At 38.8% G+C, this 24,910-nt stretch overlaps 2 protein-coding genes across 4 annotated transcripts in view; both read left to right on the top strand.

Moving 5' to 3' along the window:
• Positions 1-15,144, top strand: part of F8 (coagulation factor VIII) — a 110,344-nt gene extending 95,200 nt beyond the window's left edge. For all 3 annotated transcript variants that reach the window (XM_081278408.1, XM_081278407.1, XM_081278409.1), the window contains one exon: positions 14,238-15,144. In XM_081278408.1, the coding sequence (XP_081134534.1) occupies positions 14,238-14,393 (156 nt within the window). In that variant the 3' untranslated portion in view covers positions 14,394-15,144. The remainder of the gene's footprint in view (positions 1-14,237) is intronic.
• Positions 15,145-18,942: 3,798 nt separating this feature from the next.
• SMIM9 (small integral membrane protein 9) lies at positions 18,943-23,905 on the top strand. Its single transcript, XM_081277774.1, has 2 exons — positions 18,943-21,229; positions 22,244-23,905. The coding sequence occupies exons 1-2, from the start codon at positions 21,028-21,030 to the stop codon at positions 22,375-22,377; spliced, it is 336 nt and encodes a 111-aa protein (XP_081133900.1). The 5' UTR covers positions 18,943-21,027; the 3' UTR covers positions 22,378-23,905.
• Positions 23,906-24,910: the final 1,005 nt, after the last annotated feature.

Raw genomic sequence — 24,910 nt, 5'->3', positions numbered from 1 at the left:
ATATCTAAAACATTAGATATAGAAAAGTCACGAAAATGAAGGTTAACCTAACTCACATTTCTTTGAGTCTGACAATACATGTGACAAGCTGAAGAGTGTTGGGAATTTGAAAAAAAAAAGTGTCTAGGAAGGTTGACTATGGGCAGACACCCCTACAGGCATGTAATGGATGTGGTACATGATTTCACATAGATGCACTGGGGAGACTAAGGGACTAAGCCTGGGAAAGCTGTGTTTGTGGACAGCACAGGATATGCAAAATTGGCTCTGCTGCTCTACAATCTTTGGGAGGCTTCTGAGTTTCGGATTCCCAGCAGACATTGGCAGCTGCCAGGCCTTATGGGTGTGTGGATCTAATCCCTTCAGAGAAGATTCCACCCAGCAAAGTCCCTAAGGCCTGATTACACCTAAGCCCTAAGCCCTAGCCCCAGGAACTCCCCTTATAGAACTCTGCAGCAACTCCACTCTGGAAGTGCACCAATCTGGTCTGTGGAGACAAGGCTCCAAATGACAGTACTTCCTACTCCATCGTACCTTATACTGGGGAGAAGGGAAGCTGAGAGCTATTTCAGGCAGCCTCAGTCTTAGGCCACTCCAGCACCTTCCTATCACATTTTCTTTTCTCTTAATGAACTATATTGTTACCATCTTTCAGAACTAATTGGTTTTTTTAATAACTCCTACCCTCACCAGTTTGTTGCAGTTATTAGTGCTGTGGATGGAATAGTTGACACCTGCTATTTGCGTTAATGCCAGATCTAGTTCATGGTTATTTGCTGTTTTTGCTGGTAGCAATTGTTAACGCTACCATTCCTGTTTTTCATAGTAATTAGTATTGTATATGTTACAGTAGGTACCTAGTACTTATTTTAATGCTGTATATTGTTTGCATTGAGTGTTGCTATTATTTGTTTCCACCTTTTCTGTGAGGTGCTAGTAAATGACAGGGGCACTACAAGTTCACAAGGTAGAGACTCACCTACTGAACTAAACTCAGCCAAAAGACTGTGCACCTTGGTCCATATGCAAATTAATGACATTCATAGTTCAGCTATATTTTAATACAAAGAAGAGACAAAAGCCCAAACTCCTGACTAGGCTCCAAGTAGGAATGGCTAGGGATGGGCGGTCAGTTTCTACTTGTGTACGTGTATTACTACAGAAAAAAAAACAGAATTAATACTGACTGAGGATACCACACCTACCGTGGGGTGGGGGGGGGAATCTCAATCTATATCACTCAAGGACACATTGACAAGAGAAAGCTGTGCCCTAAAAAGGCCTATATGTAAGATTGAAAGAGAAATCTTTCCAACTAATGCATAAACCCAACACAGAAATACAAAAAGTTTGGAAAAACAAGGTAACCTGATACCTCCTAAAGTTCATCATTCATCAGCAACTGACCCCAAAGATATTGAAGTGAATGAATTATCAGATGAAGAATTCAAAATAATGATTATAAAAATGATCAGTGAATTCCAAGAGAACACAGAAAAACAACTGCATGAATTAAGGAAGTCAGTACAGGATATCAGTGAAAAATTCAATAAGGAGATAAACACATTGAAAAACAACCAAACAAAAATCATGGAAATGAAGACACAATAAATAAAATAAAATGTTCTGTTGAAAGTATCTTTTATAGAGAAGGCTTTGCTGAAGACAAAATGTCAGAGCTAAAAGAAGAAGTGGCCAACCGTGAACATTCAGACGGTATTAAAGAAAAATTTTCTAATAGTATATTGAATAATTTCTCTGTGTTTTCATCAAGCTCATTGAGTTCCCTTAAAACAGCTGTTTTCAATTCTCTGAGAGTTCTTTCATAGTGGTTACTAGTCAGCTGACTCCATTGTTCTGGGCCTAAGGTAAGGCAGAACATCATGGCAGAAGGACATGGCAGAGGAGTGCTACTCTGCTCATGTTGACCAGGGAGCAGAGAGAGAAAGGGTATTCTAGGGAATGTCCCCAGTGACTCACCTTCTCCAGCTGTGCCCTGCCTGCCTATAGTTACCACCCAGTTAGTCCATTCAAACTAGGGTGGACTAATTAGAGTATACCTTTCATAATCCAGTCATTTCACCTGTGAATATCCTCGTATCAATAGAGGAGCTTTTGGGAGATATCTCATATCCAAAACATAAAAGAAGGTATTAATAGCACAGTGGATCAGTCAAAAGAGATAATTAGTAAGCTCCAAAACAGACTATTTGAAAATAGAGAGTTGGGGGAGAAAAAAAGAATGAAGGGAATTGAAGAAAGATTACAGAAACTTTGGGAAAGTCTTAAAAGAGCAATACTCAGGTAATTGAAGTTCAAGAGGGGCCTGAGAACATTAAAGGGGTAGAAAACATATGTAAAGAAATAATAACATAGCAGACCAGTGATACAGAATAAAGACATGGAGACAAACCTACATAAATACAGTTATCTCACACTAGACAAAGGTACCATAAATATATATTGGAGGAAGGTAGCCTCTTCAACAAATGGCACTAGAAAACTAAAAATCCATATAGTAAAATAGACCCCTATCTCTCACCCTGTGCAAAACTCAACTCAAAGTGGATCAAAGACTTAGGCATTAGATCAGAGAGACCTTGTGCATAATAGAAGAAAAAGTAGGCTCCAAACTTCATCATGTCAAATTAGGACATGACTTCCTTAACAAGATTCCTAAAGTGCAAGAAGTAAAATCAAGAATCAATAAATGGGATGGAAAAGACTTAAAAACAGCATATTACAGGACACAGCTACATCAACATTTATAGCAGCACAATGCACAATAGCTAAACTGTGGAACCAACCTAGATGTCCTTCAATAGATGAATAGATAAAGAAACTGTGGTATATATACACAATGGAATATTACTCAGCATTAAAGAGAATAAAATCATGGCATTTTCAGGTAAATGGATGGAGTTGGAGAAGATAATGCTAAGTGAATTTAGCCCATCCCCAAAAAACAAATGCCGAATGTTTTCTCTAATATGAGGAGGCTGACTCATAATGGGGTTGGGGGGGTAGTATGGGAGGATTAGACGACTCTAGATAGGGCAAACAGGAGGGAGGGGAAGGGAAATGACATGGGAGTAGAAAAGATGGTGGAATAAGATGGACATCATTACTCTAAGTTACATGTATGAAGACACAAATGGTATGAATATACTTTGGGTACAACCAGAGACATGAAAAATTGTACTCTATATGTGTAATATGAACTATAATGTATTCTGCTGTCATATATAACCAGTTAGAATAAAAATACATAAATAAATGGGATGGATTCAAACTAAAAAGATTCTCAGCAGAGAAAACAGTAAAATGAAGAGAGCCTAGAGAATGGGAGAAAATCTTTACCACACACACCTCAGGTAGAGCACTGATTTCCAGGATATATAAAGAACTCAAAAACTTAACACCAAAAAAAAAAAAAATAACCCAATCAATAAATGTCCCAAGGAACTGAACAGACACTTCTCAGAAGAAATACAATCGATCAACAAACATATGAAAAATTGTTCATCATCTCTAGCAATTAGACAAACACAAATCAAAACTACTCTATGATTCCATCTCACTCCAGTCAGAATGGCAATTATCAAGAATACAAACAATAATAAGTGTTGGCGAGGATGTGGGGAGAAAGGCACACTCATACATTGCTGTTGAGACTGCAAATTGGTGCAACCACTGTGGAAAGCAGTATAAAGATTCATCAGAAAACATAGAATGGAACCACCATTTGACCCAGCCATCCCATTCCTTGGTCTATACCCAAAGGACTTAAAATCAGGATACTACAGTGACACAGCCACTCAATTTTTATAGCAGCACAATTCACAAGAGCTTAACTATGGAACCAACCTAGATGCCCTTCAACAATGAATTGATAAAGAAAATGTGGTACATATACACAATGAAATATTACTCAGCCTTAAAGAAGAATAAAATTATGGCATTTGCAGAACTAGAGAATATCATGCTAAGTGAAATAAGACAATGAAATAAAACAGCTAAATGTTTTCTCTGATAACTGGATGCTGATCCATAGTAGGGCAGGGGGGTGTGGAAGAATGAAGAAACTTTGGTTTGTTTAAAGTGGAGTCAGGGGAGGGGTGGGATTATGGGGATGGCAAGGATGGTAGAAAGAGACAGACATTATCACCCTATATACATGTATGATCACACTACTGGAGTGACTCTGCCCGATGTACAGCCAGAGGAAGGAGAAGTTGTGCTTCATTTGTGTACAATGTGTCAAGATACATTCTATTGTCATGTATAACTAACTAGAGCAAATTTAAAAAGTTTATAAAAGAGAAAAAGAAAAGGAAATAATAACATAAAACTTCCCAAACCTAGAGAAGAATACAAATATACAAGTACAAGAAGGTCAACAGTGACCAGTCAGATTTAACTCACCAAATCCATTCCAAGAAATAATAAAGTTCTCAAAGGTGAAATATAAAGAGAAGATTCTCAAGGTTTCAAGAGAAAAGAAACAAATAATATACAAGGTTTTACCAATTTGCCTGATAATAAACTTCTCAGTACACATATATATTGGAAAAGAAGAAAGACTAGAAAACAATGAGCTAAGGTACATTTCAAGAAACTGGGACAATAGCAAAGGAAATAATCAAGGAAATAGCCAAGATTTGAAGTTAATAAAGTAAAAAATATATATATACACAATAAAGAAAATCAACAAAACCAAAGGTTGGTTCTTTGAAAATTGACAAACATCTGAGAACACTGATCAAGATTAAATAGTACAAATAGTCAATATCAGAAATAAAAGAGGAGATATCAATAAAGATCCTGAAGTAATAAATTGCTATTTTTTATTAATCTTATAATGGTAAACTTGAAAATTTATAAAATCAATCATAGTAATTATAACTTTCTGAAGAATGAATAGAAAACCTTGAAACGCCTATTACATTTGATGATTTCAATTGGTGTTCAAATATCTTCCCACAAAGAAAACTCCAGATATAAATGGTATTCAAAATGTTCTACCAGAAATTCAAGAGAGAAATCATGTGAATTTCACAAAGATTCTTCCAAAAGATGGAAAAATATGAGACATTATTCAACTGTCTTATGATTTTAACATAACCTTGACAACAAAACCCAATGAGGACAATATTAGAAAGGAACACAGTTGGCCTATATTATTCATGAACATTGTTAGTCAGCTTTTCACCTGAATTAAAGAACTTGTAGGAAGGAAAAGGCTGGAGTGCTAATTTGGATCTGGAATGTCTTCCAAAGGCCCATGGGGAAAAGCCTTGGTCCACAGCTTGGTGTTACTAGAAAGTGGTGGAAACTTTAAGAGGTGGGGCCCCGTAGGAGGTATTTATATCACTGGGGGCATTGGGAACTTGCAAAGAGCTTCTCCCATTCCATAGGCTGTCTCTTCATGCTCTTGTTTCCTTTGCTGTGCAAAGGCTTTTCTGTTGATGCCATCCTGTTTATTAATTCTTGGTTTTATCTCCTGAGCTTTAGGCATCTTACTGAAGAAATTGATACCACTGCCTGTGTGTTGGAGTGTTCATGCTGTGTTTTTGTCTACCAGGTGCATAGTTTCTGATCTAATTCCTAGGCCTTTGATACACTGTCAGTTGACTTTTATGTATGGTGAGAAAAAGAGATCTAGTTTCATTCTTCTATATATGAATATCTGGTTTTCCCAACACCATTTGTTAAAAAGATTTTCTTGTCTAGTGTGTATTTTTGGTACCTTTGGCATCAATCAGATGACTGTAAGGATGTGGGTTTGTCTCTTGTCTTGTATTTCATCCCATTGGTCTTCATGTCTGTTATTGTGATAACACAGTGCTGTTTTTGTTACTATAGCTCTGTAGTGTAATTTGAGACCACATATTGGGACTCTTCCAGCACCATTCTTCTTGCTCAGAATTGCTTTGGATATTCTGGGTCTCTAGTTCTTCTGAATGAATTTTTAGGACAGTTTTTTTTTTCTATTCGATAAAGAATATAGATGGAGGTCACACTGGATCTATATATTACTTTTGGTAGTATGGTCATTTGGACAATATTAATTCTGCCTATCTAAGAACATAGGAGATATTTCTATTTTCTAGTGTCTTCTTTAATTCCTTTTTTCAGTGTTCTATAGTTTTCATTGTAGAGATCTTTCACCTCCTTGGTTAGATTTAGTCCTAGGGTTTGTTTTTGAGGCTATTGTGAATGGAATTGTTTTCCTGATCTCTTTCAGCAAATTCATTATTGGTGAATTGAAAACCTATTGTTTTTTATATGTTGCTTTGTACTATCCTGCTACTCTGCTAAATTTATTAGCTCTAGCAGTCTTCTGGTGGAGTTTTTGGCTCTTTTAACTATAGGATCATACCCTCTGCAAATAGTGATAATTGGACATCTCCCTTTCCTATTTATATCCCTTTTATTTCATTCTGATGGCTGTGGCTAAAATTTCAAGTTCTATAATCAATAGGAATGATGAGAGTGGACATCCTTGTCTTGCTCCTGATTTTAGAGGAAGTGCTTTCAGTTTTTCCCCATTCACTATGATGTTAGCTTTGGGTTAGTCATATATAGCCTTTATGATGTTGAGGTAAGTTCTTTTCAAGTTCATATACCTTGTCTTCAGTGCCTAAAATCCTGTTTTCTATGTGAACTAATGCATTGATGAGACTTTCAATTGAATTTTTATTTGATTCATTCTGTCTTTCATTTCCAGAATTTCAGTTTGGTTCTTTTTTTTAGAATCTTTATCTCTTTATTAAAATGCTCTCACTTCCTGTATTTTCTCTCTCAGTTCATTCCTTTTTTTCCCCCAGTTCATTGATCACTTCAACTATCAGCTTTTTTAATTCTTTGGAATTTGTTGAGGGGTTATAGGCTTCAGTTAATAGTAAGTCTCAGACTGGGAATATATCTTTGCTTTCATATAGCTAATCTGCATCACCAAAGTTTTAATTCCAACTACTAGTAATTCATTGAAAGGAGATATTAACTGCTAGTAACCATGGTTATTTATGATCAAACCAGATATCAACATATACTATACAAGTTATTGTTACTGGTGTCAACAACTCTGTTGACCAAAGAGGAACATCAGTGAGAGTTCATTTAGAACCAGATGAGGTTAAGAATTAATGAAAGTATACTAAATTGCATTGGAAGAAGGGATACAAATAGAAAAACTAAAACATAAAGAAAATGCAGTGAAAAAATGAAAAGGTAGAGGAAAGAAGGGAGAAAGAAGTTAAAATGTGGTGAGTATAAACGATGAAGGAAAGGGGAAGGGAATGGAGATGGGAGAGAATAGAGGTATTGAGAGAATATTCAATTAATAGACAAAATACATAAAATTAAGTATAGTTTTGAAAAAAACATAAATTGTGGGGGGACACTAGGAATTGGTTAATATGCAGTTGATGCAATATCTGTCCTATACAAATGTGGTTTTTTGTTTTGTTTTCTTGCTGAGGTTTTTGAAATAGAAGTATTTGATTTTAGAATCTACTAGGAGGAAACTTTTATATTGCAGGGTTCCTGGTGCTTATTTGTCCTCAACTCTGACCCAAACTAGTTGAATTTTTTAGGATAGTCTCTACCTTGACCTTCATGCTCTCCTTGCCTTACAGACTCTATGGTACCTCTCCTTCTGAGACCCTCAGTCCCTCAACTGGGTGTGCTGGGGGAAGGTATGTAGGATTCTAAGCTGATACTCCAGAGCCTTCTGGGATTGGATAAAGTGGATTGAAAGACCTTATTTTCCATCTGACTCTGATCACCCCAGTCTGTCCCCCCCATGAGTCACAGTACTTATGCCAGACTTCAGACCTTCAGATGCTAATGAATGTGTCCTTTGCTCTTCTCTGCTCTGGAGGCTGAAATGAATCTGGTGCTGTGGCTGCCCTGACTAGATCTCCCCAGTCTCTGTTACAGTCTCTTGTTATAGATCCACATCAACTCAAGGCATTAACCCTTACAAACCCAGGGAATATTAGAGCCTCAGTGGCTGATTGGGTATTCAAAACACAACTGTACCAAAAACCAGTCAAAAAATTAAAAAAAAAAGTGATAGAAAAATAGAAAGTACAATATGAAAAACAAAGGTAACCTGAAGCAACTTTTAGTCTGCTACTTAGAAACTCCAAACAAAGGGTCTTTTTAAGCTATCTTTATCCATGTATGTTGAGAGCCAGTTGGGCTTTCTCCACCTGGTTCAGCCTGCTATTTCTGAGTTTGTTTACTCTCTGATTGCAACTGTGCCGGAGAGTGGCATCTGCCTATCTTAATAGAGAAATTCTTTTGTCTTTTGGAGGGGTGTTTCCCCTCCCCCACCTAGCCACTACTTACCAGATGCTGCCACCTTCTGTTGCTTTTATGAATTATACTTCTATTCTAGAAAAAAACATCTTTGGTTTTCACCTGATTGCTAGTTCTCTGGGTTGCCTACTGGTGTTTTCCTAGTCTTCATACCTCAGTTTGCTGCTGCAGAATTACTGTTTTAATTCACTCTTGGAGGCCTGTTTCAATACTATGCATTTCTCTGATCTGCCATCTTTGATCCTCTCAACATCTGTTCTTATTTTTAAAAATTAGTAAACTAAAAATAAAGAAAAATTAGAAGAATTAACGGAAGAAAAATCATTTGATCAGATAAAACAAATATTGTATTTTATGGTGAAACACAGAAAGATTTGTCTTGGAGACTGAGACTAAGACCAGGATGCCCACAGTACCAGTTATCTGTTTTATTTCTGAATAACAAAGTACCCCAAACATGCTTATAATTTTGTGGATCAGAAGATTGTGAAGGATTTGGCTGGCTCTTCCTATAACTTTTATTTCTTTTTCTTACTGCACTGCTTAGACCATCCAATATAGATTTTTACAAAACTGTATATGACAGATTAAAGATGACTATGAATTTTTGTACACTGTCTTGGTTTGTCTCTGATCCATGTAGTATCAGTGGGGATGGATGGATGGATCCACTTCCTTACTCATATGTCTAGTGCCTTGGTTTTCCTTGACCTTTCTAACCACATGGTATCTTATCCTTTTGACCCTTAGCCACATGTCTTTATTCTCTGACAACATCTTAGAATTGTCTGTCTTCTTACATAAGAACTAGATTCCAAGACACCAGCATGGAAGCTTCCAGTGCATTTTAAATATCAGGCCCAGAACTAATCTAGTATCACTTCTGTCATACTCCAATGATTCAGAGAGCCAATGGCCAGCCCAAATTTAGAATGATACCAAATAGACACACTTTTCCACAAGAGGAGTATAAAAGAATTCATACTAGTCCTTAATCTGCCGTATTGTATGTATTTAGCAGAGTAGAAGGATAGTACAAAGCAACATATAAAAAACAATAGGTTTTCAATTCACCAATAATGAATTTGCTGAAAGAGATCAGCCAACCAAAAATACCTAAGCAGTTCAGTGAGGTAGGTAATAGCAAGTACTGAATTGCCCACTCTCATCATTCCTATTGATTATAGAACTAGCAGTCTTCTGGTGGAGTTTTTGGCTCTTTTAACTGGGAATAAAAAGAAGACTGTGAGTGTCCATTTATAAGTAGGAAATAAACTTTCTAAAGGCTTCAGAGTTTGCTCTTGAGAGAGCCTAGGAGAGACTGCAAAAAAGAGGAGAGGTCATTATGGGGCCTAGTAGTGGTAGGACAAGATAAAATCACTTCTAAAAAGAAAAATTCCTCATCTGAGTGATTAAATACTCTGAGACCTGCATTGATTTCTGGAGAACTGTAAGGAAAGGGAGTGAAAATGTATGGGACTAGAGATGCTGAATGAAAGAAATGGTGGAAATTAAGTCTCCTATAAAACAGAAATGGATTACTAAATCACATGACACACAAACCTCTTCCACTCCCATTTATTAAATAAATTGTAGCAGTCAGTAGAGAGTACTTCTGGATTAAGAAACCTAGTAAGCTTCCCAAACCTCTTACCTTTGCCTACATAAAATCACCTTTCATTGTTGAAACAAGAAAACAGAAGGGATTTGTAAATGAACAGAAAACAGTATATGAGATAGCTTGTATTACTGTATTGCTCTTGACTTTTTACTTCCTCTTTTCTTAAAAAACCTCACTGACTTTGGGCAGAGCCATATGACTCAACTTGACCAGTAAGTAGCATGTGAGTGGACATGACAAATGCTTTAAATGTGATGGTATGTTTCACTCAGTCCCTCATGCCAAACTTTGGGTCTCTAGACCTGTGAGAGAATAAACTTGTTTTTCAGCCACAAAGTTTGTGATACTTTGTTATAACTGCCTTAGAAAATTAATGCAAGTATATAGGAAATATTAGAGTTGAACTAAAAGTGTCAATAAGAGTTGTAGAATTTATAAAAAGTTGTTCTAGCACTGTCTCCTGAGAGAACCTACAAAAATAACACCACAGTAGCAATGAACATGCTATGCTCAGATCTTGGTCTCTTATCATTTCCCAGTAAAAAGGAATCTTGGGCTCCCTTGAGAAGTGACTGATTCCAAGGCTAGAGCAAAGAAACTGCCATGTGATCTTGGAACATCTTGATGTACCAGAATGCAAAGTAGCACTCAAAGACAAATGGGGTCCATGTGAAAAGAACACAGCAGCTGACTTGAAGGGCTTCTTATTGGTCAAATTTGAAGCAATTTGAGCATCAAAAAGAATAATGGTTGTAACAGACTACAGCAGTCATAGTAAAGAAAGAATCCAAGACTCCATAATCATGTTAAAAATAATAAAGGAGGCCAGGTATGGGAATACACTTGTAGTCCCAGTGACTTGGGAGGCTTGAAGCAGGAGGATTGCAAGTTCAAGACCAGCCTCAGCAACTTAGTGAGATCCTGTCTCAAAATAAAAAATAAAAAAGGGCTAGAGATGTAACTTAGTGTTAGAGCACTTGCTTAGCATGAGTAAAGGCATAAGTTTGACCCCCAGTACCACATACACAAAACTAAATAAATAAAGGAGGAGAGGGAACATTTCTTCAGAAAATGATTTCAACTAATAAATGTAGGACAAATGACACAATTAGAAGTGGAATTTGCAACTATTGATATGCTTGTAAGGAAATTTATTGGATGGTAAAACTATTGGATGAAAGCTTGTTGGGGAACAGAACATTCACACAGTTTCAAAGTTTACCCTACAGAATGTTTCTGAGGAAAGGGAAATTGTTATCTAAATTTATAATAGAGAGATTGGGTGGATACCATTTTAACCAAGACAGAGAAAATAATCAATAGGTCTTTAATATGTAAATGCCACAGAGGAAACAAATATGATTTTGAGATTTAGAATAAAGCAGGAATCTTATTTTGATGAGAAAGAGCTCTCTAAAGGTGTGTCATTTAAACAGAAACACAAAAGATAAAAAAAAAATGGATAAAGGAAGGAGAAACAGAGGTATATAACCTTTCCCAACAGAGAGAATCATATATGCAAAAGCTCTCATGTTAAAAAAGGAGCTGGCATGGTCCAGGAGATCAGTGATGCAGTGAAATGGGGAATCCAATTGTTAATGAGATAAGAGACTGGGCAGGGGCCCTATTGTGTGGGACTTGGAGACCATAATTAAGAAGTTTGGTTATTTTTTTAAGTGACATGGAAGGATTTAATCAGGAATATGGCATTTCCAGAATCATATTGAGAAGATTCTTCTGGCTGCCACCTAAGGGGGCTAGGTTGAGTAGACCAAATAATTCAGCATCTCTAGGAAAGGAGCTTTCCAGTAAGCATCTAGGGTTGGGAACATAGAGGAAAAATGTAGCTAAAGTAAAGTAGAGGGCCTCCATGTCCTTTGTTTTGATAACTACCCTCTTCATAGGATCAGTATTATTTCATGCCCCATTTACTACAAAACAGTCCACAAGTAGAGCAGCTGCTAGCCAAGTGAAAACACTCCATTGCTAAGAGTGGTGTAGCAGGTTTCTGTGTCCTTCCAGCAGTGCCCTGCCTGCCTGCATGATGTGAGCAGTGACTGCATGAGGCTGTGACTTGCTCTCTCCCTCTCTCTCCCTCTATCTCCCCCTCTCTCCCCTCCCTCCCCTCTCTCCCCCCTCTCTCCCTCTCTCTCCCTCTATCTCCCTCTCTCTCTCCCCCTCTCCTCTCTCTCCCTCTCCTCTCTCTCCCTCTTTCTCCCCCTCTCTCCCCCCTCTCCCTCTCTCTCATTCCCTCTCTCTCCTCCTCTCTCTCCCCCTCTCTCTCCCCCTCTCCCCTCTCTCTCTCCCTCTGTCTCTCCCTTTGTCTCCCCCTCTCTCTCCTCCTCTCTCCCCCTCTCTCTCCCCCTCTCTCCCCCCTCTCTCTCCCTCTGTCTCCCCCTCTCTCCCCCTCTCTCTCCCCCTCTCTCCCCCCTCTCTCTCCCTCTGTCTCCCCCTCTCTCTCCCCCTCTCTCCCTCTCTCTCATTCCCTCTCTCTCCTCCTCTCTCTCCCCCTCTCTCCTCCTCTCTCCCCCCCTCTCTCTCCCCCTCTCTCTCCCCCTCTCTCTCCCCCTCTCTCCCCCCTCTCCCTCTCTCTCATTCCCTCTCTCTCCTCCTCTCTCTCCCCCTCTCTCTCCCCCTCTCCCCCCTCTCTCTCTCCCTCTGTCTCTCCCTCTGTCTCCCCCTCTCTCCCCCTCTCCCCCTCTCTCTCCCCCTCTCTCCCCCCTCTCTCTCCCTCTGTCTCCCCCTCTCTCTCCCCCTCTCTCTCCCCCTCTCTCCCTCTCTCTCATTCCCTCTCTCTCCTCCTCTCTCTCCCCCTCTCTCTCCCCCTCTCTCCCCCCCTCTCTCTCCCTCTGTCTCCCCCTCTCTCTCCCCCTCTCTCTCCCCCTCTCTGACTTCAGTGCCCCAGGTCTGCACTCACGTTGTACTTTTTTCCTACCATTTTGTTCTGATTTCCTCTGTGGGATTAGTGTTTTTATCTGTACTGCAGGACACTGAGAGAAACATTTTAAACCACATTTGCCAGGAAAAGTCCCTTCCTGCTTGGAATGTGAAGTGAAACACAACACAGTTTGCAGAGATAGAGCAGGCAGGATGATTACAGAGAAATGTCCTTCTAGCAGCCCCAGGGAGCTGGAGCCCTTTGGTTGCTGTTTCACCACTTCTTTCCCCTTACCTTGGCCCACAAAGTCCCTTGTTTGCACAGAGACTATCTCTGCAGATCTTCTGGATAACATCTAATCTGGTTGTCCTCACAAGAGCACGTACTGGGATGAGAAGTCACCTGTTTATATGGTTCTTGTTTTCCAAGACTCTTGCTTATTCTCTGCATTTGCCTGGGGTCTCTACCCTAAGATTACTATGGAACCCCCACACACCAAAACCACCCCACAGCATTTCAGAGTTGCTATGAATTATACTTTTCAATATTCACACTTTCATTTTCCCAAACATCTGCTGGCTCATAGGTGGGCTTACCTCCAAAGTCCCAGTGTGGCAAGGTGTCTTGAGTCTGGATTAGCTTCCCTCTTCTTCTCCCTTCTGTATCCCTCCTTCTGGCCATCAAATTGTTTGCCTTGCTATGCTGCTTTTTCTATCATTCTAAAGTTGCTACCAACATATGTGAAAACAGCTTATCTGAGAAATAACACTAGCTACCATTTATTGAGTGCTTACTGCATACTCCTTTTGCAGTGGCAAATGCACTAAGAAGTCAGCTGGCTGAGGCCTGCCTCCAGTCTTCTGATGGCTTAATCATACATGCTGTGTATGACCCTCAGCAAAGCATTAAATTTCACTGAGATTTGGGAGATTGAGAACATTTCAAATATAAGGCATAACTAGAGCAAAAGCCCTCACAGCAGACAATCAGGAAGCTCTTTTTTAAAAAAAAATTAGTTGTAAATGGACACAATACCTTTATTTTATTTATTAATGTGGTGCTAGGGATTAAACCCACTGCCCCACACATGAGAGGCAAGCGCTCTACCACCAAGCCACAACCCCAGCCCCAATCAGGATGCTCTTACTTGTACACATCACACACTTTCCCTGGCCCACATTCATGCAACAGAGTCATCTAGTCACTTCCCAGGGTTCAATTGGAAGTGACAATAATTCCTGTGCTTTGTGGTAGGCATTGTTGTGGATGCCAAGGAGGATAAAGGCCATGTTGGAAAAGGAAATATGTGTGAGAGACTTGAGTAGGATAATGACCTTGAGGAGGAGTGGTATAAACATTGTAATTGTTTTCATGTCACACAACTAATAAATGCTATCTTTCCTCTTTCAGGTTTTTCAGGGAAATCAAGACTCCTTCACACCTGTGGTGAACTCTCTAGACCCACCATTACTGACTCGCTACCTTAGAATTCACCCCCAGAGCTGGACACACCAGATTGCCCTGAGGTTGGAGGTTCTGGGATGTGAGGCCCAGCAGGTCTACTGAGGGGCACATGACAGTCCCTGTTGGTCCCCTCTCTTCCCTTGTTAGCTCCAAGACAATTCATAACTTAAGGCCAATAACCCTCTCAGGCTTCTGGGTTACATACTACCCTACACTGTCTATGGTTCCATTATTTTTCTATGAATTTAAACTATACAGTCCTACTAGATACTGCCCTGAAGCCATTTATATGAAGACATGTAAGTGGCAAATAACTCGGAAAACCCTAGAAAGCTGAATCCAAGACTAAGAAATAACTAGATTTACACTATAGAATCCTCAAAAAGGTTGTGGGGAAAGCAGTCTGTGACTTTGAGTAATTCTTGAAATCAAGGTAAATGTTAATGTTAAACCTAAAAAAAACTATTTGAGAAACTGTCTGGATTGTTTGAGAAGTAGTTTAATCCTACTCAGCACTACCAGAAGCCTGGAGTTTGATCTTTTGGGGAAGGATCAATGAACTGGAAGATACCAGACATGACTCAGAGGTCCCAGAAGGTTACAGAACCTGCTCTCACCCCTGGAAGATCATGGCCAAGTACCAAGTTGGGACAGGTTACGAAGTCTGAATCCCTTATCTCAAGGAAGGTCAGGTCTGAGGTACAAATTATGCACCAGTGAACTCCATGAAATCAAGCTAAAGCTGCATATCATCTGAAATCAAAATTTTTTTGTAGTTCTTTCCTTTGTCCTTCCTGCATTCTCTTACAGTTTTCCTCTGAGCACATGCTTTCAATAAATACATGCACTGGAATCTTCATCTCAGAATCTGCTTCTAGTCACCCCAAATTTAAAACAGTCAGTTATCCAGTTCTGAGCACTCATGTTGGTATTTTAACTGGATTTTTATTGAATTCACTGATTAATATAAGGAATGTTGAAATCTTTATAATAGAGTCATTCCCTTGACAACCAGATTGGTAGGCAGCCTCTAAAATGATCCCAATGATTTCTGATTTCTGGTATTCATATTGTGCTATTTCCTGCCTACTACTGTCAGCTGGACCTGGTAACTCACTTCTAATCAATAGAAAAACTGATGGAATGCTCTTTCTGAGACTAGGTTACAAAAGACTGTGACTTCCTTTTTTGCTCAGCTTCTTGTAATCTCTCACATGGAGTCCTCAATCTCAGGTAAACCAGTGTCATGTTGTCACCGATACTATGGAAATGCCCACATGGCAAGAAAATTATGTCTTCAGCCAAAAGCTAGTGAGGATATGAGGTCTGATTACAGACTCATGAGTGAACTTGGAAAGATATTCCCCCAAATTGAGCACTGACATAACTTGATTGAAGCCTTTTGGGATATTCCTGATCCAACTAAACTGTGAGACAGTGCTTGCTATTTTAAGATATTAAGGTATGGGTGAATTTTTAATGTAGCAATAGGTTGATATTGGTACCTGGAAATGAGGTGCTTCCAAAAAAAAAAAAAAAAAACTACAAACATGAGAGTTCCTTTGAAACCTGGAAGTAGGTGGAGTACAATAACAGACTGTTATTAAAAATCTGGCTGGGTGCAGTGGCACACGCCTGTAATCCCAGCAGCTTGGGAGGCTGAGTCAGGAGGATCATGAGTTCAAAGCCAGCCTCAGCCAAAGCAAGGCCCTAAGCAATTCATTGAGACCCTGTCTCTAAATAAAATACAAAATAGGGCTGGGTATGTGGCTCAGTGGTTGAGTGCTACTGAGTTCAACCCCCAGTATCCCCCCCCAAAAAAATCTAGATTTTGAGGATACTACGACTGAAGGTTTAGAAAGAAATATAGAGCATGTCATCAGAAACTGGATGAGAAAGAATTCTTGTGTAATTAAAGAAAGCACCTTCAATAACATGGAAAGCATAAAATGTGTATAATGAGCTGGCTGATCTAGCTAATGAGTTAACTACTCTTGCATTTTAAACTGGCATTACACAATATGAACAGTAAAATTCATGCTAATTAATTTAAATTGTTAAATTTCTTTACTACTGTTAGCTTACAGATGAGTAATGAAGGGCTAAAAGGAAAAAGAATAACTAGTCACCTTATCTTTTTCTTTCCTTCTATGTCATCAATTTCATCAAAATAACAGGAATAAGAAAGGAAATGATAAGGGTCTTCGGTTATTTGTGTCCTGAAATGCCATTGTCTTCTTTCTGGTTGAAATAGAAAGTGGCCTCTTGAGACTGCGGAAAGAAGAAAGCATACTTTCTTAATACACCCTTTTGAATCTCACTGAACTCGCACATTCATGGGCGTTGTAAATACCATACAAGTAGAGTGGCAAAGAATGGAAGGAACCTCTATACTACATTTATTTAGTGTGTTCATGCACATGCTTCATTGTCCTATCAAACCTCACTTAAAGATACAAGAATAAAGATAAAAATTACAAAAAATTTTCAGATAGTGATATGAGAACATTAAAGTAAGCATGAAGCCTTTAAGGGTATGGTCACCTGAGCCTTCAAATGGCATGTGAGTGCAACCTCTTCAAAAGCTGTCCGCCCCCATGCCAGATCCACTCAGCTAATCCACTCCAAACTTCCTGAGCTACAGAAACTATAAGAGTCAATTTTTATTTTCAGTTGCTAAGTTGGGGCTACCTTTTCATGCAACAATAGATAACTTATACAGTAGCCATATTCTTTTTATACTTGAAAAGAAGCACAAAATACCAATTTTTAGCTTATATACATTCTCACTATCTATTGTCTTAACTTATGGGTATAAGGCAATGACCAAGTTTGCAGGTTCTCCAGCTCTTTCTGGATCCTTAAACTTTTCCAAATCCTAGGAAAGGTGTGTGTTTAGCTCTTTGATGAAGTAGGTCAACTTCTCATTCATAGTACCCTAAGCTTCCAACTTTGCAACTAATGTAGATTTTAGCCCATCTTATGGGCTCCAGCTTGTACCTGCAGACTGCCAGTGTATATTTGTTTTCTTAAACTTCACCCCATCTTCCGTTCTTGTCAATCGTGTGGACTTCAAGCCCTAGCACTCAGAAGAGAAGGGTTAAATGTTCCCCCAAAAGGTACTTTTCTTCCATCCTAGCTGTGTTCCCGATGAATGGCCCTGCAGCCTCTCTGGATATCTCTGCCCCTTTGTAGCTGCTTAGATGTCCCACTGTGTTCCATGAGGAGCCCCACCTGTCCATGACTAAATACAAAGTCTGTGGTTAGCCAGCAGGACACTGCACATGTGTGAGCCTACCATTCTGTCTATAGAAGCATACTTCATCTATCATTGGATCAGTCCATGTACTGACTCCTCTTATGCTGCAGCACAAGTCCTAATAAGGCTTCTTTCAGATGTTTTTATCTTGTCTATTCTTGATTTCCATCTTGAATAGAGCAGGCTAAGCTGATGGCACTAAGAGCTGATAACAGTAAAGCCTGCTGGTACTGAAACAGGCCAGCACTCAGGGCAAGGAAAAGTGAGAACAGCTGACACAGCCAGAGAGCAGTGGGGACTGGTAGGGAGCAATGGACAACTGTGGGAGCTGCTAGCTCTGGTTGCTGGAAGAGTTCCATACAGCTGCCAATAGCTGCTGGTTCCATTTGCTAAGAGACCAGTAGGGAGAGCTGCAAACACAAATGGATCTACACTTTGCTTATTTGTGATTTCTATCCTAATTGAGCAAAAGAACCCTCAAATGAATGGTGACAGCATCAGACACAGAAGCAACAGCTTCCTATAGACTGTAAAAACAAGTTGTACAATTCTATAAGGTCAAATTCTTATAAAGAAATCATATATATATATGTATATGTACACACACACAGTTGGCTCTTTTTTTTTTTGATAAGATCCTGATTTTTAATTTTTGCTAATTCTTCCATAGAATCTTTTTTTTTTTTTTTTGGTACCAGGGATTGAACTCAGGGGCACTCAACCACTGAGCCACATCCCCAGCTGTATTTTATATTTTTTTTTTAGACACAGGATCTCACTGAGTTGCTAAGCACCTCACTGTTGCTGAGGGTGGCTTTGAACTCGCAATCCTTCTGACTCAGCCTCCCAAGCTGCTGGGATTACAGGCATGCACCACAATGCCCAGCTCTTAGGCAGAAAACTTTTTTTTAAAAAAAAAATATTTACTTTTTAGTTGTAGTTGGTCATAATATATTTATTTTATTTACTTATTTTTTTGTGGTGCTGAGGATTGAACCCAGGGCCTTGCACGTGCTAGGTGAGCACTCTACCACTGAGCCACAATGCCCGTTACATGGAAAACTTTAAAAAAAAATAATTTATGGGCTGGGGTTGTGGCTCAGGGGTAGAGCGTTCACCTAGCACGTGCGAGGCCCTGGGTTCAATCCTCAGCACCACATAAAAATAAATATGTGGGGCTGGGGATGTGGCTCAAGCGGTAGCGCGCTCGCCTGGCATGCGTGCGGCCCGGGTTCGATCCTCAGCACCACATACCAACAAAGATGTTGTGTCCGCCAAATACTGAAAAATAAATATTAAAAAATTCTCTCTCTCTCTCTCTCTCTCTCTCTCTCTCTCTCTCTCTCCTCTCACTCTCTCTTTAAAAAAAAATAAAAAATAAAAAAAATAAAAATAAATATGTGAAATAAAGGTATTGTGTCCAACTTCAACTAAAAAGATAAATATTAAAATAATAATTTATAAGCATCTGTTATATATGTTATGAAATTCAATTTATCTGTCATCAATATTTTATCTTTTTACACTGTTTTGCTGCATGAAGGGTTTACATTTTTTTTATATGTTAAGTTTATCTGCATATTTATTTATGGCTTTGGATTTTATCATGTGCTGTGGTATGGCTCTTTATTGTCCCCCCTCCCAAAAGCTCATGTTTTGAAAGCATGGTCACCAGTACATCCAAGAATTTTAAGCTATGATTAGGGCTCTGATCTTGTTAGTGGATTAATCCATATGTTGGATTAATCAGTTGATAGTTCAATCGAATACTGAAGGATGGGTCATTGTTCACTGGGGCATACCCTGAAAGGGTTTATCTAGTCTCTTGCCTTTCCCCCTCTCCCTCTCCTCTCCTCTCTCCTCCCCTCCCTTCTTCCTCTTCTTCCTCTTCTTCCTCCCCTCCTCTTCTTCCTTCCTTCCTTCCTTCCTTCCTTCCTTCCTCTCCCCCACATTCTCCCTCTCTCTCCCTCTCTTTCCCTCTCTTCCTTTTTCCCTCCCTCCCTCTTCCTGGCTGTCATAAGCTCAGCAGCTTTGTTCCACTATGCCTTTCTGCCATGATGCTCTGTCCCACCTCAGATGTAAAGCAGTGGAGTCAGCTGACCATGGACTGAGACCTCTGAAACTGTGAGCACAAAATAAGCTTTTCCTACTCTAGGTTGTTCTTATCAGGTATTTTGGACAGTGATGAACAGTTGTCTAACACAACATGCTTAGAATATATTTTTCTATACCAAGATTATAAAAATATCCATTCATATTTTATCCATATAGTCCTGACTCCATATAGAATTGTTTTGCAGCACTGGGGATCAAACCCAGGACCTCATTCATACTATGCAAGTACCATACACCCCCAGCCCCATATGATACGAAAGGCCATATTTATTGTGTATCATGTATTAAAGTCCCATATATACACTATTATAAGATGTGGCAAACAAAATGTCTTAGAATTCTTCAAGCCTAAGCAAGTATAACTACAGTAAGAATGGTTTTCAGTATCAACCCAGATGTGCATGCAGGGATAGAAAAAAGATGTCTGGGTGCTTAGCTGTTGAATAGAGGCTGGGGGAGGGTCAAATACAGTTGATGATATAATAAAGAGTGGTAGAATTCTGTCTGGAACTCCATAGGCCTAAAGGAAAGACTCTGGCAACCTTCTTAAGACTGCTGTACTCTTGAGTGCTGAGGTCCAATTCTATGGCTTCTCTGGATACCTTGGTGTTCAGTTAACTTTCAGGTAAGTGGCTCCCCACCAGGCATGATTAAGGTATATCAGCAAGTAAATGAATGTATCACTTATGAATGTCTTTGGTAATAGAAAGCCCAAAATATAATGGATCAAATAGGGGTTTATTATTATTATAGTAAAAATGAGGGTGAGTCCAAATGATCAAGAGAAGACTATGAAGTCAGAGAAGTAACCAAGATCATAATCTGACCTATAATGAGATCTGTTTGGCTTCTCAGTAGAGAGGGGAGTGAAGGGAGGCAGAGATGATGGTGGGTACCAGTAGAAGTAGTGTTAAGTGGAAGGATTCTGGATATATTTTATAGATAAATATGACAGGATTTTTTCTGGTAGGTAAGGTGAGGAAGTGAAAGAGTCAAAGATGATGCACAAGCACTGGCTTGAACAGCTGAAAAGTTTCCCATTGATTAAAGTTTTGGAAGGTTCATAGGGGAGCAGTATAGACATCTGACCTGACACAGTATAGTAAGGTTTGTTTTGCTTTGATGTTAGAGTGGGAATACATTTTACTTTGGACCACTGAGCATGTTCAGGATTCATCCACATAAGTCAGTGAATTATCTGTGTGTGAAAGGTGGGAAGCTTTTTTTCAATAAGAACTAACCACCCCCCCCCAAAAAAAAAAGAAGAAGAAGAACTAAACCCTTGCTTTCTAACTTTTCAGACAAAGCTGCTGTGGAAAGAACTAAGGACAAAGAAATTTCCCTTTGGCAGATTAAGAGTCCATGGAGCCCCAGAAGCTGCTGAGCATTGTATTTCTGTTTTGTTCACTGACTTGCTCCTTGTTAGCGACAGTAGCTTCCCCTCCTTCGCCATTATATGATTTTGGAATTCAAGAAAACGCAGGACTGAAACCACGCTCAAGGGGTGTGTTTGCTGTTAGGATGAATGTTCCTATCTTCGTAAGACATAAGATTCATGTTGCAGGTCAGGAAGAACTGATTTCATGTTTTGAAATAATGTTCACAAGAAAGCTAACTATACTGGTTTGGTTAAGTTTAGTTTAACAAGCATTAACTTAACTAGTTTCTACCAAGCCCTTTGTAGGGTAGACAAAACCATAGATGCTAACCTTCCATGTAATTTAACAAATGCTCCCAAAGAACATGGGGATAATTAAAGTTGTTTGGGCAGGCATAAGGGAAGATTTGACAAGGAGGTTAAACTTGAAATAAGCAAACATGATGGTCCACTGATCTTCCTAGAGGCTCCCAAAGCCATGCTTTCAACATGCATGCTGCAGCTCCAGTTCTGGAAAGGGTTGTGGTGACTGGTGGACTTTTTCAACTAAGTGTGAAGCCACTTTTGTTTTCCCCTGCCTCTTTCCTTAGAGTCAAATCACAGTATACTCACTCTTCTGTCCCCATTTTCTAAAAGAAATATCCAACATCTCAAGCTTTACTTTGATCAGCAGATACCCCCGAAGTTTCTCTTTCCAGTTGCCCTAGCCTTTTCCTCCTCTGCTCCCAGGGCTGCTGGGTTTCTCTTTTCTCTTCCTGGGATATTAATTCCCCCAGGCCTCCTGAAGTACTCCAGAACTCCCAGACATACTCTGGGAAACAATACGTTAGTGAAGATTTTCATTTTCTTGTGTTCAGTTTATGCTCCTCTTTCACAAAGTACCCCATAAATTCAACCCTTCAGATATGTAGGATAGAGATTGATATCTAGAGCAGATATCTATTGGCAGAGTTATCTAGGGCAGTTGATTGTTCATATTTGATCTATAAGGATGCAAACATGATATCCACCTGAGGATACCTCTTTAAAATAATGTGTACTCTTTGAACATCTTAGAGGCAGCACAGCAAAATATGTAAGACATTCTGAGTAACTGTAGGAACATATCTTGGATAACTGTTGGGGCTCAAACTAAGATTCAAATCCCAACCCCATCATTTACTTGACCTTTCTGCAGTGATTGTCTTGCTCTTTCTACAGGAGACCAGAGGTCTTGGCTGAGCGACTTCTGGGATTACCTGTGGGACCTCATCATGAGCTCCATACCTCCAGCAGCCATTTTTGCTTTTCTTATCACCATAGCACTAATGGGGACCCTCTGTTGCCTAACGTAAGATACTGTAGGAATGAGAAGAGGGGAGAACTTTAGGGGTGGGGTACAGAAACACTTAGGTTCCCTAACAGCTGCATATTTGTAATTAAGGGACAGTTTTAAGGAAAAAGATTTGGGGAACAAAACTTAATTCCTAATTTTCTTTCCTTGGCTAAGTAACCATGTATAATTGTGTTCTCAGTTGCCTGAAAATTTAACAAAATATTTATGTATATAAATCATATTAAGCCAAGGAGATTCCCAAGGAAAAAGATATAGTTAAACTAAATTTGTTAATTGAACCAGTATTTACCAAGAAATGACCACTTGTCCATTTCTGTCTGACTTGGTTGCTAGAAAGAGAAATAAGACACATAATTCCTTTGATGAAAGGAACCAAATTAATCCAACAGAAAAAAATTTTAAAATTCTAAATTTTACAGAAATAAAGGAGGACTCTCAATAATACTCCTTGATTTTTATTGCATTTCACAGTAAGGATTGCAAATATCCTCTATGCTCATCTCTACACTAGCTTATTACCTGAGGCAATCAGCATGGAAACCTGGATAATCTCCCAGTACTGTAGAGGCAGAGGACTGACTGGCACTAAGAATACAAAAATATACATACAAAGAAATTTTAGTATTGTTTATAATATTGAAAAAAGTGGAGACAACTTAAATGTCTGTTATTCTAAGGATGGATAAAAAAACCATTGTGCATTTATACTATGAGTACTATATAGTCATAAAATGTTTATGTAGAGAATGATTATGTGGTCACATTTATGGAATGATATTGAATGGAAAACAGATTATAAGAGAGGATATGCAGTTTAATCCAATCTGTAATTTAAAACTAAACGTACAGGACTTGATCAAAGTATTAGATATTTTATCTCCATGTGATAGTGAATAGATTGTTTCAATTATTGTTATTTTCATTTTTATCATTTTATCTGAACTTGCAATCTTTCTGTAACTATATTGTTTGATCGGTACATTTTTAGAATCTTACTTTTAAATGAAAGAAGAAAAACTATCTGATCATACTTCTCTATCACTACGTCCAATCCCACTGTATTAGAAACACACTCTTACTGTTTTCTCAAGTCATCAAAGCACTAATTTGTATGAAATAATTTTAAAAAAATTAGTCACCAGTGCACCTTTATTTATTTATTTCTATGTGGTGCTGAGGATGAAACCCAGTGCCTCACACATGCCAGTCAAGAACTCTACTACTGAGCTACAACACCAGCCCCTGTATGAAATAATTTGATTCATATTAAAAGAAGCAACTGTCTAAAAATTCAGTCTTGGAAAAATTACATGGTAATTCCATGCAGACCAAGAGAGTGTATAGGACTGTACACTTACTTCAGCATTTACCATTTTATCTTTTGTCAGTATTCTTATAGGTGAACCAGTCCACTGAAGAACTAGAAGACTGATTAGGGCAATTGTGGGGTTTGGTTTTCCAGATTTCAAGACAATGGAAAATGTGTTGTTTGCTTAAAATGATGTTAAAATTAAATTATATTCTGTCTTAAATTGTCTTTGCCTTAATTTTTCTTTCAAAAAATACAATACTCTTATTACTGTTTTTATTATAAAAGTAGTATCTATTGCAAATTTAAACATTTTTATTTGCTCTAAGAATTCTAAGAACTTTGATAGTATAATATAAATCTCTCCAAGACAGTAAAAAGAGGCAGGATTTCCCAAACTAATCTGAATGTGGAATTTTTTAATGTAATGAATCTAATATGTCATTTAATCATGTCCCATGTAATAATTATTTAAGGGGTTGGAGATGTGGCTTAGTGGTAGAATACTTGCCTGGTATGTGTGAGGCCCTGGGTTTCATCCCTAGCACTGTCAAAAAAAAAAAAAATACAGTGTTTCTATGTAGTAAGTCTTATAAATGTACATAATAGTTCAAAAATCATTTTGCTTTTCCCTTTTGCTGTTCTGAGTTTGAAATTATTCATCCCAGGACATTTATTAAACATCTGTTGTGAGCCAGGCCCTTATTCTGCACAGGTTACAAAACAGGCAACAGGCAATAACCTTTTTTTATGTATGTCCTGTTTGAGTGCAGGGCAGAGTAGCACCTTGTGGACTATTGGAATGATTTGGGATTTTCAGTAGGATGATAGGGGAGCCAAAAGGAGGTTTAGATCAGAGTAAGGATGCAATTTGTCACGTTTTAAAATGGGCATGTTATCTGCCATGTTAACAATATAAGGGGGCAAGGACATGGAAGATAAGGTAGGGAAAGGCAGAGTACCACTGGGGCTGGGGATGTGGCTCAAGCGGTAGCGCGTTCGCCTGGCATGCGCGGGGAGCTGGGTTCCATCCTCAGCACCACATACAAACAAAGATGTTGTGTCCGCCGAAAACTAAAAAAATAAATATTAAAATTCTCTCTTTTAAAAAAAAAGCAGAGTAGGAGGACATGGTCTACTATGGCAAGACAAGGGGAAACTCAGGACTAAGCATGTTGTTCAAATTCACTGTTTTCTTACTGATTTTCTGTTTGCACAATCT

Source organism: Spermophilus citellus, assembly GCF_964194105.1.
Source record: "Spermophilus citellus genome assembly, chromosome: X".
Lineage (NCBI taxonomy): Eukaryota > Metazoa > Chordata > Mammalia > Rodentia > Sciuridae > Spermophilus > Spermophilus citellus.
The sequence above is the reverse complement of the archived record's forward strand: the minus strand, read 5'-3'. Positions and strand labels throughout refer to the sequence as shown.

Bases quoted from the DNA above. Each gene is read 5' to 3' on its own strand.
- SMIM9 (XM_081277774.1), top strand. From the start codon at position 21,028: ATGGAGCCCCAGAAGCTGCTGAGCATTGTATTTCTGTTTTGTTCACTG. The intron at 21,230-22,243 runs GTCAGGAAGAAC...CTCTTTCTACAG, and splicing joins ACATAAGATTCATGTTGCAG to GAGACCAGAGGTCTTGGCTG.